General features: G+C 51.9%; 2 protein-coding genes across 2 annotated transcripts in view; both read right to left on the bottom strand.

The window, feature by feature from the left end:
* Positions 1-696: 696 nt before the first annotated feature.
* GPSM3 (G-protein signaling modulator 3) lies at positions 697-1,798 on the bottom strand. The gene is made up of 4 exons (XM_006875554.1): positions 1,754-1,798; positions 1,449-1,548; positions 1,043-1,242; positions 697-834 (listed from the first exon to the last, which is right to left on the bottom strand). Exons 1-4 carry the CDS (start codon positions 1,796-1,798, stop codon positions 697-699), a joined length of 483 nt encoding a protein of 160 aa, XP_006875616.1.
* Positions 1,799-4,390: 2,592 nt separating this feature from the next.
* The window catches only part of NOTCH4 (notch 4), a 27,465-nt gene continuing 19,783 nt past the window's right edge, over positions 4,391-12,072 (bottom strand). Inside the window, exons 21-30 of the mRNA XM_006875662.1 lie at positions 10,387-10,910; positions 9,461-9,844; positions 9,211-9,386; positions 7,815-8,034; positions 7,567-7,639; positions 7,335-7,473; positions 6,413-6,708; positions 5,851-5,998; positions 5,271-5,368; positions 4,391-5,089 (exon numbers count right to left, since the gene is read on the bottom strand). Of these exons, the coding sequence (XP_006875724.1) occupies positions 4,391-5,089; positions 5,271-5,368; positions 5,851-5,998; positions 6,413-6,708; positions 7,335-7,473; positions 7,567-7,639; positions 7,815-8,034; positions 9,211-9,386; positions 9,461-9,844; positions 10,387-10,910 (2,757 nt within the window). The remainder of the gene's footprint in view (positions 5,090-5,270; positions 5,369-5,850; positions 5,999-6,412; positions 6,709-7,334; positions 7,474-7,566; positions 7,640-7,814; positions 8,035-9,210; positions 9,387-9,460; positions 9,845-10,386; positions 10,911-12,072) is intronic.

The raw sequence follows: 12,072 nt of genomic DNA, 5'->3' as shown, positions 1-12,072 counted from the left end.
GCCCCCAGCGTCACCTTCCCACCCTCCACCCCGACCCCCCACGCCCACCCTGAGACATCAGCCTTCAGTCCGGAGGGGAATTACATTTATTCACACAACCAAAACTTCTGACATTGTCGGAGCAGCAGCAGCGGGAAAGGCGGGTGGGCTGAGCTACGGTCACAGCCTCTAGGCTCCTCAGTCCTGGGGCTGGGGAGAGTCCTGGTGGGCTTGGGCCAACTGTCAATCTCTTTTTCTGGTCTTCCCACATACCCACTCTTCATTCTACCTTTCTTCTGAGCGGGAGGGTGGGCTCTCCTGTCACAACCTTGGGAGGTTTGCCTTTTTTTGCAAGGTGGAGGTCCTCAGACCCTGCCTAGTGGTTTGACTCCTAAGGGTGGCATCTGCTCAGGCAGATTCCCAGCCAAACCCTGAGATCCGGAGTGGGCTGACCCTTGGTGACTGGGATCCTCTGTGCTCCACATAATTGGGAAGGGAGTTCAGTGACCATCCTACCTTGCCTTTTTCCTATTCCCAGGGTTTGAGAGCTTTCATCCCCTCTACTTCCCAGGGGAGCTGGTCAAGGGGGATGAATATTAAGATTTTTGCTGGGTCTTCCAGTCTCTGGTGTCCCTGCTAAGTAAGGTTGATGGCAGGCAGTGGTCGGCCCTGCTTTGAGGCCCAGTAATACAGAGGGGACAGTTAAGATCTCAGGTCTCAGCAAGTGTGTGTGGGAGGTCTGGACCGTTGCTCCTCCATTCGTCCCCCACCCTGAACCCTTAGCAGCAACTCCAGGAGCTCCTGTCCTCCTGGAGGGAGGGGAGGCTCAGACCTCTGGGCTTCCATCCGCTGGCACTGGAGGAGTGGAGGGAGGGGAAGGTGTTAGTGAGGCTTTGAAGTTTGAGAAGAGGCTAGTGTGGGATACAGGATACCTATGATGGGGATGGGGATCTAGGGACAGGCAATGGGGCAGTTTCCTGCATAGAAGTTGGAGTAGGTCCAAAAGAAAACAGGAATTAGGGGACCAGGAGCTCTGGGTCTTGCCCACCTGGGGGTGTCTCACCTGGTGACTGAGGATAGTGCTGTAGAGCTGTTCTCTGTCCTCATGAGGCCGGGTTGGGGCTGGGGCTTGGTTTGGAGGGCTTTCAGAGGCACAAAAGGTGGCCCTCTGTTCTTCTAGGCGGCGGGACTGCGCCTCAGCCACTAGGTCCAGAAGGAGCTCTGTCTGCAGGGAGAGCAAGGAGGCCGAGCCGGGACCCAGGGCTGGGGAAAGGAGTGGGGAGGGCTTAGAGATCCAGAGAAGTTGGAAAACAGGCAGTAGTGGGGACTGGGTGAGGTGATTTGGGGTTATAGCTGAGGGAGTGTGATGTGTAGGCCAGAGGAAGGCCTACAATGGAGTGGGTCTTGGTATTAGGATCAGGAATGATGTGGCCACCACGGTCAAGAACGCCCTGGGTAGGTGGAGGTACCTGTGTGGCGAGTCCCTGGAGGGGGGGATGGAGGAGCAGATCGCCAAGGCCGTGCGGTGGTGTTCAGAGGGGGCCAGTCCTGTTCATCCTGGGAGGGATTCTGATGCTGAGATGGCTGGCCATTGCAGTCAAGCAGAGGTGGATGGAGTAGGTAGGGGGTAGACCTGTGGCCTGATTCCTCTCTCCCTTCCTGCCTAAGTGTGCTCAAGCCCTTTAAAAAGTCTCTGAGTTGCTGGGTCTCTGCCCTGGGTCCTTTCCCTTCCCCCTCTCCCGGTGTCAGCCTCCCACCTCAGTGCCCCACTCACCTGCTCACCATTTTCTTCTCCTTCCAGAGGTCTTTCGGCCTCCATCCCCTGGAGGGGAGAAACCTATGGGGGAGGGACGGCTGGGAATTGGGAAGAGGGCTAGAACCCTGGGTTCCAGAGGGGAGTGGGGGCTGGAAGGGGTGGGGGCCAGCTGGGGGATGGATGCCTGGGTTCTGAGCAGGAAGCTAGGTTCCTGGTCAGCCCCCCCCTCGGGTCCCGCCCATCTCTGTCAACTTCCTCCAGTTCTCTTTTCCCACCCAAACAGTTTGCAGGCCTTCTCTAGTCTCAAGAGAACAGAGCAACCAGGAAAAGCTCCTCAAGCTGCAGGAGCTGGAGGACTCTGGGTAGGGAAACACTCCCAGCCTCCTTTTTCCCAGAGCCTCAACACCCCCATAACTGCCAGCTTTGTTTCCTCCACCCCCACCTCCCCTTCAGCTTTCTGTCAACACTGTCAACACAGGAACTAGCTACAAAGGAAGTGGTTTCACTCCTCCCCCCCCCCAGCCCCTCACACCTCCCTCCCCCAGGTCCTTTCCTTCTCTTAGACCCTGAAGTAGGTTTTGACCCTCCTCACACATCCTCAGACTTATTGGGACTTCCAGTGAGAAGCAGATAATACAGACTCAAAAATGTTCTGCCTTCAGGCATATCCATACACTCCTAGCACCTGGTCCCACACAGTAAATATTGCATATATACTTAATATTTAAGAAATATGCTGAATAATTATCCCTGCCTTTAGGGTGCTTACAGGGGACAAGATGTGCACCAAATATGAGAAAATGGGATGGAATTCACTCTGGCAACTCAGTTTAACATAGATGAAGAGCTGGGGAAAATTTCCCCTGGTCATCAGTGAGGGCTATAGAATTGGAAAAAAGAACCACTCTTCTTTGCTCTGTCCTTGATTAATGCTAGTCAGGGTAGTTGGCACAAAGGCAGTAGCAGGACACTGGAGACATCTGAAACCTTTAAATGGCTATTTGCCGTGTCAAGGGTCTTCCATCGAGTGGCATGAAGATCTATCTGGTTCTGCACTTAACTGTTGTGCAATCTTGGGCAAATCAACTTCTCTGTGCCTCAGTTTCTAAGAGAGGAAAATGGGGCTTTAAGGAGCTCTGGTAGCATAGTGGTTACAAATCGGCTGCTAATCTCACGGTCAGCAGTTGGAAACTACCAGCTGTTCTGCAGGAGAAAGATGAGGCTTTCTGCTTCCGAAACAGCCTGGAAAATCCAATGCAGGGTGGGTATGACTGCAAGGTACATAACAACAGGACCTGGTAGAATTGATGTGAAGATAAAATGTGACAAAGTACTTGACACATAGTGAATGTGCAGTAAATGGTGGTGGTTATTAACTTGCAACTGCTTTACACCTCCGTGTCTTAGGCTCATTGCTGTTAATGAGGTGCAACCAAATTGCTGAAAGGTGGGTAAAGGTTTTCTTAAAAGATGTTCCCTCCCTTTGAGGCCTTGGGAATCTCCTAAGCCACCATCACTTAATGATGTCCTTGAGTAGGGACAGAGTGGGTATGGCTTAGTGCCTATCTGGCTTCTCCCTGGACTACTAGACACTTGTAACTTGCACCCTAACTTAACATAGGATTCCCCCAATCTACTTATTCTTGCTCTTTAACTAACTTAAAACCCCCACCCAAATGTTGGGCCTCAGGCACAAAATTCCAAAACTCATTCCCATTTCCAACCCCTCCAAAAAAGGTCACACTTCAAATCAGCTTTATTGTGGGTGATAGATTTGAGGGTCTTAGAGACGAATCTGTCTTGGAAAAAGTACAACGAAAATGCTCCTTAGAAGCCAGACTTCATCCCTCTTACTTTGGGCATATTATTAGGAGGGACCAGTCCCTTGAGATGGACATGCTTGGTAAAGTGAAGGATCAGAGATAATGAGGAAGACCCCCAAACGAGATGGATTGACACAGTGACCACAACAAAGGACTCAAACATGGCAGCAGTTGAGGATGGCACAAGACCAGGCAGTGTTTCTTTCATTCTGTTGAGCTTAGGTCCCTATGGGTTGGAGTTGAGGCACCTAACTAAGGCCCTGCAAGGCACTTAACAAATATAGAGTGATAGCTAGGAGTGATGCTGATCTCTGCAATGGAGTTTCTTTTGGGAGGGGGGAGAAGAGGAGGGAGAATGCAAGGAGGTCATAAGCAAGAGTTGCCCTTGGGCTCCTCTTTAGCAGCTAAAGTGCCTGGCACATAGTCCGTATCAGTTGTTTGTGGGCAGTAGGAGGGAGGCATGGTTCCCAAAGTTGTAAAGTGTCATCATGTCAGTCTGACTCAGACACCCTGTATAGGGTTTCCTAGAAGCTGGTGGGCCTAAACTGCTGACCTTGTAGTTAGCAGTCCAGGGTTCCATGGGAACCATACAGAGCCCAAAAAGTTTTGGTCATGAGTTTAGTTTCCCACTTATTTTTTAGTTAGGCCCGCCTCACCCCAGCATCCTAAACCTTTCCAGAGCTGCAGATTTTGGGTGGGAAAAGATCTCACTAACGGGGCTCTAGAAGCGCTAAACTTGTAGGGCTACCTGCAATTTAATGGGTACTCATTTGAAGACGACTCATGACTCAATGGCACTTAAAATTTGAAGACGTTCCCCGACCTCCCATGTCTATTTTTGGTTCTCAGCGCCGGCATTAAGGACTTGGGGACCACATTCAGCTTGAGGGGATCCCCGCTCCGGGGACGGAGTGAGGCAAAGAGGCGGAATCTTTGTGCTGGGGGTGGGCCCGAAGGCTCCCAGAGCTACCCAATCGCAGGGCCAGTCCGTCGCCGGGGCTCCACCTCCGCACCGGGCCGCGACCCCGGATCTTCCGCGCATTGAGGCAGGGCAGGGCCAAGGCCCGCGCATGCCTTCAGAAGAGCTACGACCACGGGGGTGTAGGCCTCTTTCTGTTCCTCCTTTCGATAGGTTCCGACAGTGCGGATAGGCCCCGCCCCCGTGGGAGGCCAAGTCAACGGATAAAGTCCGGGCTTGTAGGCAAGCCCCGCCCCCTCGAGGGCGGGTTCCTGTTGATAGCGTCCGAGTGCGTGGCAGAGCCCCGCCTCCACGGGGAGGCACGCTCCCCGACGCGATCCGCGTACACTGGAAGGCACCAGCTCCGCGACCCGGCGTGGCTTTGTGACGCGCCTCCGATGGCCCCGCCCCTTCCAATAGCCTCAGCAGGTCCCAGTGGTTTCGCTGGCGAGCGACGTCTTCAGGCGTTAGTCCAGCCTGGTCCCGCAGCCCTCGGGCCGCTCCCATGCCCAGCAACAACTGGACTACCTCCACTGCTCCTTCTCGGGCCGCCAGGAACAGCGGCGTCTGTTCCTGCGCAAAAGGAATTAGCCGAGGGGGAGGGGTCAGGGAAGTCCGCGCTCACAGGAATGGCCCTTTGTGATTCCACCTATTTCATTGTCAGCCCCGCCCATACGTTTTGTACGGTTCCCGCGCTTTTCGCCTCTCCCACGCCCACTTTTTTTTTTAAGGGAACCCGCTGCTCCAGTCTAACCCTGCTGTCCTGGGCGTCTTTATCGGCTCCGGCCTGCAGAAGGGAGCGGGCGGCAAGGGAGTTGTTCACGGCGGCGGCCCAGTGCAGCGCGGTTTTTCCTGGGGAACGACGTGGGAAGTTGTTACCCTGGGGCTGGGGACCGACGCCTGGGTTCCGGTTTCCCACGGATTCTGGCCTTGGGTGCTACTTTGGCTCTCTGGGTCCCTCCAGGGCGGGAAGTGTTGCCGTGGCGACCGACGGCCGGCAGGAAACAGTGCCCTTAGTGACGTCACTGGCGCTCGGGCGGGACAATGGGGCATTGTTCTAGGGTCGCTGGGACCCGGAGACCACCTCCCCCTACTCCTTTCTCCTTTCCCACAGACTTTACTATACATTCCAAATCCCAGTGGGCTGGGATTGTGTGTGTTGTTGAAGATGGCGGAGGAGAGACCCTGACTTTCCATCTGGCCACTTAGCAGAATGGGAGGGAATGCCCCAGCCTCCAAGCTGCCCTGCTATCCCCTTTTTTTTTTGCACCTCACCTCATACCCCATCTGCTCATTATCTCTGTAGTACCACATCATCATCTCCAGGTCCATACCCCATTTGTCTCTGGCTCCCACGTCTGCTCTGGCGGCAATCAGTTCTTCTACCAGGTCCTCCACTGCTAGCCTGGCTGCCAGCATCAGGGGTGTGGTTCCGTCCTCAGTGTGCGCATCCACTGCAGTCTGTCTACTCCGGAGCAGGAGCTGAGAGTCCAGAGAGGGCCAGTGACCCTTGTGGTACCCTGGACTGCTAGCTGCCAGTCCATATTCAGAACTTCCCGGGTGGCATAATACAGCTAAGTTGGCTATTAATTGAAAGGTTGGTAGTTTGAGCCTGCCCAGAGGCACCTCAGAAGAAAGACCTGGTGATTTACTTCTGAAAAAAATCAGCTCCTGAAAACCCAATGGAGCACACGTCTATTCTGACATACATTGTGTCACCAGAGTTGACTTGGGGCAACTGGATAATTATATACAGTCATCTGTCCTTGTTTCTCTCAGGTTCCCAAGCTCACATCAGTTTCTTTGCCAAACCCTGGGGATACTGCTTCCTAGCTTTACTTGAAAGATTCCCCTACCTCCACCCCATACCCCTCAGGAACTTCAATGTTTGCTGACCTGGCAGACTTCCTTTGCATCAGCAGCCACAGCAGCATGAAGTGGGGTGCGCCCTGCCCGGTCTGGTTGGTTGGGATTGGCTCCAGCCTCAAGGAGGCGTCGGGCAGCAGTTGGTCGGCAGAATCGGGCAGCTAGGTGCAGGGGGGTCTCCCCACTGCCCATAGTGTGAGCCTGGGGACTGGCCCCTCCACCTAACAGAGGTTCCCATGGCTCAGGCCCTCCCAACCATGCCCCTTGGAAGGTCCTGGACTCCATTCCCCCACAGCAAACTGCTGACATCAAGGGTGTCACCCCATCTGTGGATGAGAGACATAATGGAGGTCAAATCAATAAAAGGGACACAATTGGGGGTAATGGAGAAAATGGAGGCTAAGAAATGAAGGATCATAGCTGCAGGCTTCAGGAAGCCCTGTTCAGCTCTTGACTTTATATGGTTTTAGTTAAGTGACTTCTACTTTACTCTTGGTTTTAGTCTCATCTTCTGTAAAAGGAGCCAGCCAGCCAGCCTTAATTCTCTAACATTTTAGGACAATAATTACCACACTTGACTTACTGCAAGGGTTTGTTAAAACAAGTTGGGTCCATTGTCTTGTATTGAGAATCACAGTTCTAAGGCAAAAGCTCTAACATTAGCTTCCCCAGTTCTGATATTAAAGGGCTTTCTGATTCTTACAGGGCCAGGAGTTGGGGAGGGAGGGAAATAAAGTGAAGAGAAGTAGATAGTGTTGTTTACTGATGGTACATGGAGTGGAGTGCAATCATGGTAATGATATGAAGTGTATGATTTCTTGAGTGTGGGACTGGTGATCTGTCTTGTAAACCTTCACTCAATTCACAATGAAAAAATATTTTTAAAAAAGGGCTTTTTGATTCTAAAGAGGGCCCAAGGAGGTGTTGATTATCTTTGTACAGGCTCACGTACCAGGTCCATAGGTGTCCACGTCAGAGGCCTCCATCTCAGACTCCTGTGGGGGGGTGAGCATGGCTACCTGGGGGAGCTCCCCACAGTCTCCACTCAGAGTCCACAGCTGGCACTTGGAAGGTGGGGTCATTTCCTCATCCTTGGCAATCAGAGTAGGGATCAGTGAAGGAGGTTGACACTCCTCCGTCCTCTCCAACACCCATTCCTATCCCAGCCCTTTCACCTGGCTCACCTCCTCGCCTTCCTCGTGTCCTGAACACATCACAACTCCATCCTCATCACCTTCTGACTCTGGCTTCAGAGCCCTTGATGGGTGTGGGTAAGTAGAGGTTAATAGAGCTTATGACCATCAGGGTCCCCAAGATTTCCAGCAGCCTTCCTCTGCCACTCATATTTAGTGGCTTCCCTTATTGCTTCTGATCATAAATATCTCCATGGAAAGACTCCCCCTCCCCATCCCTGGGTCCTCCTCATTCTCACTTGAGGCCAATGCTGTCCTGGCCCAGTGGGGGCCGGCGTCGGCAGGGGGCCCTCTGAGTTCTGGGCCGTCGTGTGAAACCAGGGGGCAGCCAGAGGGCCCCATGCTCTCGACGTCGACGTCTGATAAGCTGAAGGACAAGAAGAGCCCCTAGAGCTAGGAGAAGCACTCCAGCCACTGGAGAGCACAGCACAGGCCAGGGGAGCCATTTATCCGGGAGCCCTGGTGAGAGAGAGAGTCACAACAAGATGTCATTCTTGGTGAGGCCGGGTATTACTGTGGGACTTGTAACCTCTGTCTTAATTTACTGTCTGTAAAATGGGGATAATAAAAGTACTGCCTCAAGAAAGGTAAAAAGGGAAGAATGGAAAGAACTTCCAAATGAAGAGGAAATCAGATTTCAGGAAGAAAACATATAAAAATAAACTAGAGTCCTGGTGTGGCGCTCTGGGTTAATATGCTGAACTGCAAAGTCAATTTGAATAGTAAGGTCGGCAGTTCAAACTCACCAGCCATTCTTTGGAAACCCTATACAGGGTCGCTATGGGAACTGACATGATGGTATCTAACAACATAATCCTAAAAGAGCTCTGGTAACATAGTGCATTATAGGTCGGGCTGCTAACCACAAGGTCATCCTTTTGAAAGTCCCAGTTGCTCCGCTGAGGAAAGATGAGGCTTTCTGCTCCCATAAAGACTTACATCCTCTGAAACCCTATCCAGGGTCGCTATGACTCAGAACCAACTCCATGGCACAGCACCACCACCACCACAACCCTAAAAACTAGACCAAGCCTTACTCCAACCCCTACCCTTAACACTCACCCTAGTCCTAACCATCACTCTAACACTAAGTGAGGTCCTAGGCCTAGCCATAGACCTAATCCTTACTCCTTTGCTCCTTATTTCTACCTACCCCTCCTGCTCGCCTCCCCCGCCACACAAAAAAATAGAAAAACACCGTGTATTAGCAAAAGGCGGGGAGTGAATAATTTTTTTAAATGGAAAAAAACAAGTACTGCCTCCTGGGCTTATTGGGAATATTAAGTGAGTAATGTGGAAGCACTTAGAGCCAGACATGGCTGATAGTAAGTATGATATAAATGTATAAGTGTTATTCTTCCATGCACTATGAACTTTGATACAGAGATGACTGAATGCTCTGTCTAGTAGGAAGTTACAGCAGAGCCCAAGGTTTGTGGAATGTCCTGAGTGTGGCTAGGAAAGTACTTAGGGAAATAGGGAAGGAAACAACAGAGCAAATGGGCTATGAGGAGATCCAATTAGAGAAAAAGAGATCAATGAGGCTGAGGCCAAACAAGTAACATTTGATCGACATTGTTAGCATGAGTGCCAACCTGAGATCAAAGGTCAGGGATAATGGTGGAGGTCACCTACCAGTACCTGCATGAGGGTGGACAGCCAGGAGAGGTCCAGGTAGCAAGGGATCCAGGGCCCCCACTGCAGCCATGGCTGCAAGATAGCGGAGCAGGAGCCCAGAGTCCGAGGGACAGCGGGATGCAGGGTGGTCATGGCCACAGTGGGATAAATCCATACCCATGACCACCACAAACCTGTGGGAGAGACACCTCAGAGACACCTGTGTTGGTCCCTAGCCCCCTTCTAGCCCTCTGCCCAACCTTCTTACCCAGTGCTGAGAGAATCTGTCTCCTTGCCCAGGGGTGGTATTGGAGGGCCTGTGGTCTCTTGCTGAGAGGAGTCTGAGATTTTTCCCAACTCCTTTTCGGCCTGGGGCCCAGGATAGGGGTACACCATGTCCATGCCATTACCATCCTTTCTCACCCAGAGCCCTACCCTCAGGACCAGGGACAGCATCCGAGCCAGGTCAAGTAACTGCTGGTCCAGGGCCTGGGGGCTCAGCACCACTAGCAGGGCTAGGGAGGGCTCCCACTGTGAGTCCCCAGCTTTGGGACTGCAGTCGCCGCCATCCCAGCCACACTCGGCAGTGTTACAGCCTTTCTCGCAGTGCCCATTGTGGAAGTGATCATGGCAGTACTGATCATAGGCTGGGCTGTAGGACAAGAAGAAGGGCACTCAGGACTCCCAAAGAAGCTTCACTCCCCTCCCTCTGCCTAGAGAGGATTCCTGACATCCGTTGTGTCTGGGCAGCTCATGGGTGGCAGTGTAGACACTCCAATGTCTACTGACACCCTAGTTTCTTAAGACCATCCTCCTTATCTCCCATGTTCTTCTGCTCCCTGCCACCACACCTGCCCATGCTCCCCTGGTTTCCCAGGGGATTCTGTCCTGAAGGCGAGCCCAGGTCCTTTTCCCTTAGGAGCTCTGGTTGCAAGGGGAGCTACTCCATGGCAACAGGGTTTAGGAAGGGATGCTAAGGACTGTATTTCTATTACCTGTGCCCTCTTTCTTGGTCCTTACATTACACACTGATGTCCCCACCCCTCCCACGTCCCCGGGTTGCTTCTCCCCCTAATTAGTAGTGGTTATTAGGGCGGACAACTCCTTAGCAGCATCAGGCTTTGACTGCATGGTAACTCAGAGGCATCCACATCCTTCCACCCAGTCCCACTCCAGTCCTGGTTTCAGGCTCACCTGCAAGCTGGAGGGTTCTCACAGTCGTAGCCATCAAATAGACACTCCTTAGAGTCACACTGTGGGTGGCACTGTCCATCTCGGAAGAGAAGCCAGCACCGGGAGTGGGAGGGGCAGTCCTTCCAGGGGTCTGGGATCCCCAGGGAGCAGTCCCCTCCATCCCAGTTTCCCCCTGGGCCACTACAACCAGCGTCACAGGCCCCATCCCCACCTCTGCCATCACACCCTTTGGCTCCTGGTCTTTGACACCGGGGTCCTGGAGAGCTGGGAGGGCAGGAGCACCGAAAACTTTGCCCTCCCAATCCGGGGGTCTCTGAGCAGCTGCCATTGTGTAAGCATGGGGAGGGGGGCCCACAACCCTGAGGAGCTGGAGGAGTCAGGCAGTCAGGCCCCCCATAGCCACTAAGGCAGGCACAGCGGGGTGGCAAGCCAGGCTTAGGAGAGGGCAGGCAAAGCCCACCATGGTGGCAGTGATGGAGGCCACAGGAGGGAACTCTGTCGCTGCAGGTGGGACCTTCAAAACCCTGCAGAGGGAAGGAGAGACATTGGGGCAGGACTCTTTATCACTCCTGCCATTCCTCAAGCAAACTCCTGTTACCTTACGTCAGAGAACCCCTATCTGGAAGGGACCTCAGAGCATCAAGTTCATCATTTTATAGACGTTGGAACCATGTCCCATGATAATTACATGCAATGACAGATTATGTAGTGGTGAACATGGATGAACTGCAGCTGTGTTTGACAACCGGGATGAATTGTATTATCAAATTGCAAGCCCTAGAGGACTACCAAGAACTCTGTTAATAAGGCTATAAATGAATGACTATTAGCTTACGTTGGATATATACAGGTATTCCTTGACTGAACTTTTAGTTATGCCAAACTGCTCTTACAAGTGTTTAAAAAAAAATTTTTTTTTTTACATTTTATTGTTAGTTATATATGCTACATTTAATGTTGCAGCATGTAATTTACTGATGTTGGCATTCTCAGATGTTCACCTGCAGATGTTTGTATGTAAATGTTTCCAACCCTCAAAGACAAAGATAGGAGTTAATTTATGAAGATGCTGATAATAAAAGGCAGAACCTACTTGTGATGGAATTGTCAGAATGGAACCCTGTCATAAATCAGGGACTAAACACACACACACACACACACACACACACATAGAGGAGTCCTGGTGTGGCATTGTGGGTTAAGCGCTAGACTGCAAAGTTGGCTTGAACCACAAGGTTGGCAGTTCAAGCTCACCAGCCACTCCTTGGTACAGGATATACCAAGCTGCTTGGTGAGCTTTAACAACAACAACAACAACAACAATATACACATACATATGTTGTTCTTAAGTGCTTTCGAGTTGGTTCCGACTCATAGCGACCCTGTATGGGGTTTCCAGGGAACAGCCGATGGGTTCAAACCAACCTTGCTCTCCAGTGCTTTATCCTGTGCCACACCAGGATACGTTGTGGTGGTGGTAGTTATGTGCTGTGGAGTCAGTTCTGACTCATAGTGACCATGTACAGGGTTTCTAAGGTTGCAAATGTTTATGGGAGCAGAAAGCCTCATCTTTCTCCTGTGGAATGGCTGATAGATTTGAACTGCTGGCCTTTTTGTTAGCAGCTCAGCTCATAGTCCACTCACTACCAGAGCTCCTTGTGTATATGTATATATATATATATATAT

The sequence above is a fragment of the Chrysochloris asiatica genome, unplaced genomic scaffold (genome assembly GCF_000296735.1).
Source record: "Chrysochloris asiatica unplaced genomic scaffold, ChrAsi1.0 scaffold00333, whole genome shotgun sequence".
In the NCBI taxonomy this organism is placed as follows: Eukaryota; Metazoa; Chordata; class Mammalia; order Afrosoricida; family Chrysochloridae; genus Chrysochloris; species Chrysochloris asiatica.
The sequence above is the reverse complement of the archived record's forward strand: the minus strand, read 5'-3'. Positions and strand labels throughout refer to the sequence as shown.

Excerpts from the sequence above, each read along its gene's own strand:
- GPSM3 (XM_006875554.1), bottom strand. The coding sequence starts at position 1,798 with ATGGAGGCCGAAAGACCTCTGGAAGGAGAAGAAAATGGTGAGCAG. Across the intron at positions 1,549-1,753 it reads GAGAAGAAAATGGTGAGCAG|AATCCCTCCCAGGATGAACA; the intron begins GTGAGTGGGGCA and ends TCTCAGCATCAG. Across the intron at positions 1,243-1,448 it reads TCCAGGGACTCGCCACACAG|CCCTGGGTCCCGGCTCGGCC; the intron begins GTACCTCCACCT and ends TCCTTTCCCCAG.